The sequence below is a fragment of the Mizuhopecten yessoensis genome, unplaced genomic scaffold (assembly GCF_002113885.1).
Source record: "Mizuhopecten yessoensis strain PY_sf001 unplaced genomic scaffold, ASM211388v2 scaffold2307, whole genome shotgun sequence".
Classification (NCBI taxonomy): domain Eukaryota; kingdom Metazoa; phylum Mollusca; class Bivalvia; order Pectinida; family Pectinidae; genus Mizuhopecten; species Mizuhopecten yessoensis.
In genome coordinates, this window is record NW_018404481.1 from 1,667,576 (window position 1) to 1,672,856 (window position 5,281).

A 5,281-nucleotide genomic window follows, 5' to 3' on the forward strand; every position below is an offset into this window, starting at 1 on the left:
GACCTTATTTCTTGGTCACAGGTCAAAAATCTTACAATAAATAAACAACTTTTGAAAACGAATAAAAAAAATAGGCCTAGAGAAAAAAAATCCTCTATTTCCCCTATTGGGCCCCGCCCCTCCGCCCCCAGAGGGGCCACACCCTCCGTTTATACAAACTTGAGTCTTCTTTGTCCAAAGATGCTCTAGGACAAATTTGGTCAAAATCCTTCAATTGGTTGAGAAGAAGAACATTTTTAAAGATTTACCTTTTTTCCCCTTATTTAGCCCCGCCCCTCTGCCCCGAGGGGGGGCTATACCGTCCGTTTATACAAAACTGAGAACCCTTTGGCCAATGATGCTCCTGACCAAGCTTCAGACTGCATTTGGTTTAAATCCCTTCACTTGTATAGTAGGAGAGAAAAAATCCTCTACTTCCCCTATTTGGCCCCGCCCCTCTGCCCCCAAAGAGGCCACACCCTCCGTTTATACAAACTTGAGTCTCCTTTGTCCAAAGATGCTCTAGGACAAATTTGGTCAAAATCCTTCTATTGGTTGAGAAGAAGAAGATTTTTAAAGATTTACCTATTTTCCCCCTATTTGGCCCCGCCCCTCTGCCCCCAGGGGGGTTATACCCTCCGTTTATACAAAACTGAGAACCCTTTGGCCAATGATGCTCCTGACCAAATTTGGTCAAAATCCTCTGAGCCATTCAGGACAAGTAGCATTTTAAAGGAAAAAGTTGACGGACGCCGGACGCCGGACGCTGCACCATGGGATAAGCTCACTTGGCCCTTCGGGCCAGGTGAGCTAATAAAGTCTTCAATTTTGGAGTATATGCATGTATCTGTTCTTCTGAAGAGAACAAAATGTTTTCCAGGTCATTGGATTCATGTGAATTGTTATACATTCATGAACATAGGCATCTATAAACTTGCAGCACGATACATGAACATTCACACTTTTAACACTTAGTATTTGTTTATTCAAAAATAATCAATGATGCACAATAATATATCATTTTTCTATTAGTTACAAATTCAAGCAATACCAGTATATTTGTCTCAGTGATGATAACTACATCTATTTGATCAAAATACTTCCCGTTCCAGTAAGATATATATTATACATATGCACAATATACCTCGTGACCAGACATGATGCTAACTTTTGAAGTGTAACCTATAGTATACAATAACATGTAGGGAAGCTTAAGGTAACCGAAAATGATCATTGAAATGTATGGAATGTAAGAAAATGAATTCATGACTGGGAATAGCAGATTTATGATTTAAGTATTTTTCCAATTGTAGCTGACTTGTCACAGAAGCTACATGTACATCATCTTTGATCTTTACTAATCAAAGGATACAATCCATGTTTTTCTGTGCAGAGAACAAGAAAGTGCAACCCCTGGGCCTGTATGCATGAAACCGTTCTCATGCTCAAGCATGGATTTTGTGCTCAAGTCAAATTTCTCGTTCAGTTTATAAATTAATAGTAAAATCTTATTTTATCAATGATTTGGGAAAACATTGAAGAGACATAAGCTTAATATACTGTTTTCAGTGTTTACATTTGACTTTTTGATCATTTGATTTAAGCGAGTTACAAGAAAGATGGTTTGAGCACAAAATCCATGCTTGCAACATGAGAATGTTTTCATGAATAAAGACCCTGAAATTAATTTCCAGGATGCATATATGTATACATTATGTGCAATGTACAACATCTTCACAATGTTTCAAGTCGTCGGGTCAAACATTTAAAAATAATCTACATATACATGAATTGTCAATTACATGTACAAATTTCGTTTTTCCTAAAATACAAAATCATGATAATAATATACACTTTTCTAAGTTTATTTGGAATTGTTTTGAAAATGTGATAATATTACACCAAATTAAAAGTGCACTGTACATGTAATATTTTTCACTGGGACTACATGTACATCGTAACAAACTCATGTACAGTATATATACATTGTACAATTTTTTTACATTCTTAGAAGCATCAACATAAAATGGATGTATAGACACAATTTCAAATTTTCAATCACTGGTCAGTTAAATTAACATCCTCTACTGTGCATAGGTCTCTTTTTTTTAAGAACTTTGCATGAAATTGAAGGTCAATTGCATATGACTAGTCTGGCTTTTTATGCCTAGCTTAAAATATCACTTGTTCATAAAGATAGGCAATATACACACGTTACAAAAATACACCTTGAGGTGCATTCAGTTTCTAAATGAAAAACCAAAAACGGCTTGAATGAGATGAGCGCTATTAAACTTGTTTATGTGTAGAAAAGTCTTAGGAGAGGACCTGTATATGGATTTCAGTATATGTATAAACTGACCTTGTACTTGTTCGATTCGTATATATATACAATGTACAAAATTTATTTACAGCCGAGTCTCACTTGTCATACATAATGGGTTTTTTTTTGTCAACTCCCAATTTGATTGGAGCCTAAACAAGAGTATTCATTTTAAAAAATCTCTACATTATCATCCCTGTATATATTGGTCCTTTAAGACAAAAGTTTTTCCATCAACCCAGGTGCAAGTCCAAGTCACAGAATTCACTCCTGAACAGTTTCTGCTTCGTCTACATACTGGACCTCCATTACGAAGGTTTCCCCGTCGACAGAGAACTGCTGTGGTAGATGCTCCACTATCTGTTCGGTAGTCCCATCCTGTGCTACTTCAGTAATCACCATGCCTTCCTGCAGTGCCACCTGGGAAGCATCAATCATCTCCATGGTCGTGTCACCAGCGCGTCCTATACGCAGCCCCGGGACAACGTGCTGAAGATTTCCGATAATGGTAGGCTGCTCCTCCTCCGCTATCTCCACGATGTTGTCTGAGTGACTGGTGACAACCTGCTGTATGTTACCAATGTGAGTATGATTACCCTCTGACGTTGCAATCAGTATTGTTTTCTCTTGTGAACTGGTCAAGCTGTTGGCAGCATCACCCTGCATCGTTTCAACCTGCTGAAATGTTTCCTCAACCTCCGATATCTCCACTGTTTGTTCACTCTTGAGCTCCGATATTTTGTCATTAGATGCCATGGTTACCTGTGTATTGTTGCCCTGGTCTGCATTGGTGATCATCTCTACGAGAGTGAGCAGGCTGTTGGCGATGGAGTTTGAGATATTGTGGTCCTGGCCAGTTTCTTTCTCGCCCTGAGAAACTTCAGTCGTTGCAATGTCGCCATTCTCAATCACACGTATAGTCTGTCCATTCTCGTCAACAATGACCACGCCACTGGACGACTGCTCAATCTCTTCTGCTGTCATGCTCTTTTCCAGCTCCTCTTCCTCCTGTTGCTGTTTCCTCAGACGTTCCATCAACTCGCGCTTCTCCCTGATCTTTCGCTTGTACTTGGGCTCGTCCTCTGAATGTACACACATGTGCACCTCCAGGTTCTGGGCACGAAGGAATCCCTTGTCGCAGATCTTACAGATGTATGGCATGCCTTTGATGTGGATGTCCTTGTGTTTCCTCAGTGTCTTGGCCTCCTTAAAACTCTTGCTGCAGATATCACAATGAAATGGCTTCTCCCCAGAGTGTATCCTCAGATGGGCCATCAAGTGAGCATTTTGTGTGAATGCACGGCCACACTCTTCACACTTATAGGGACGCTCTCCGCTGTGTGTGCGCATGTGCTTCTCCAGATGGGGTTTGGTACGGAAACACTTCTGACATTGAGAACATTCATACGGCTTTTCCCCCGTATGTGTTCGCCTGTGCTTGGGAAGCTGATTCTGTGTTGTGAAGCACTTTCCACACACATCACACTTGTATGGCCTCTCTCCAGTGTGGGTCCTCATATGCACCTGAAGGTCATCCTTGCGACGGAAATTCTTCACACACATGCTACACTGGAAGGGTCTGGCTCCCGAGTGTATGCTGGCATGAGATATCAGGTTATGCTTGTAGAGGAACTCTTTACCACAAACATCACACTTGGGAAGTGCTTCACCACTGTGAAACTTCATGTGAGCCACTACATGAGATTTCTTCCGAAAATTTTTGCCGCAGTCATCGCACCGGTACGGGCGGTTGTCTGCACTGTTGTTGATGTTGTAAATCTTGGGCTGCGGATCGACAACTTTATCTGGTTGCGTGACCAGGTTGATCTGTAGGGGTTTGGCGTCGCCCTTTGCTGGGATGACATTAACATGCACAGGATTAGGACCCTGTTGTTTGACAATGCTTGTAGCCTTTGTCGTCTGTGGTGCCATCGTCATTGCATTGCCAACGACTACGACCTTGCGACCTCCCTGCTGCTGGTACTGGATGATGGTGGGCTGGACGAAGGTGGACTGAGGGTCTGCTGCCTCCACCTCCTCCTCGTTATTGTCCAGTACTCGCTGACACATCTGACATCGTGGGGGGTCTGTTCCATCACCATTGATTGATCTCTGACATGTCTCACAATTACGGGGAACCTCTGGAAAACAGAAAACAATCTTATTACAGCATATATCCTAACTTAACTTTTAAAGTGTGAAACAAATCGAGACTTAATAACATATTTAAGTAATCTCAAAAAGGACAAAATATACTTCTAACCCTTTTTGGTCCAGAGTAAAATTAAATTTGATTTAATTTGATAAAATACCTCTTTTATTCTTATAATAAATTAATTTCTTTATCAAATCAATTATGGAATTCAGTCAATTTTCAATATTCCTACTTCTTCGCTGATGGAGCTACAGTCAAGTTAAGTTTTTAACACACACAAAAAAGATCCATGCTCAGTGAAAAGTTGGTAAACCAATTTAAATCACCTTTAACAAAAACTTACCTTCTGTGATGATGGTCCACCCATTGATTTGAAAGAAAGCATAAATAGCTATCTCCTGCTCTGGAGTTACCCTCAGTGACAAGAGACGTGGCTCGTTTGAGGTAGCTGTGGTTGTCACTTCCACAGTTGTCATGGTTACCACAGTGCTAGCCTCTCATTTAGATCTCCTGAAAAACATTAGTTATTAGATGAACATATATATCATATTCTTGCATTTTTTTGTATATTGATTCGTAACACCTTTCTTTTATTATTAATTAATAACTAAAGTCATTGTGGGAATTCATTAAAAAAAATCACCAATGAAAAAAAAAGTGGTAACTATCGATGGACACAGAGATGCAGGTCCCTAATTACAACCTTGCACCGAATTAAAATAATGTTCAAGATTTATTGATGCTCTAGGCAGTTGTGTCAACATGACCTCAATTAATTTATAGCAACCACTTGATGAAATCATTGTTATTAAATACACCCCCCC

General features: G+C 40.0%; 1 protein-coding gene across 2 annotated transcripts in view; it reads right to left on the reverse strand.

The window, feature by feature from the left end:
* Positions 1–2,095: 2,095 nt before the first annotated feature.
* The window catches only part of LOC110445500 (zinc finger protein 234-like), a 4,060-nt gene continuing 874 nt past the window's right edge, over positions 2,096–5,281 (reverse strand). For both annotated transcript variants that reach the window (XM_021490171.1, XM_021490172.1), the window contains exons 2-3: positions 4,801–4,967; positions 2,096–4,443 (exon numbers count right to left, since the gene is read on the reverse strand). In XM_021490171.1, the coding sequence (XP_021345846.1) occupies positions 2,567–4,443; positions 4,801–4,933 (2,010 nt within the window). In that variant the 5' untranslated portion in view covers positions 4,934–4,967 and the 3' untranslated portion in view covers positions 2,096–2,566. The remainder of the gene's footprint in view (positions 4,444–4,800; positions 4,968–5,281) is intronic.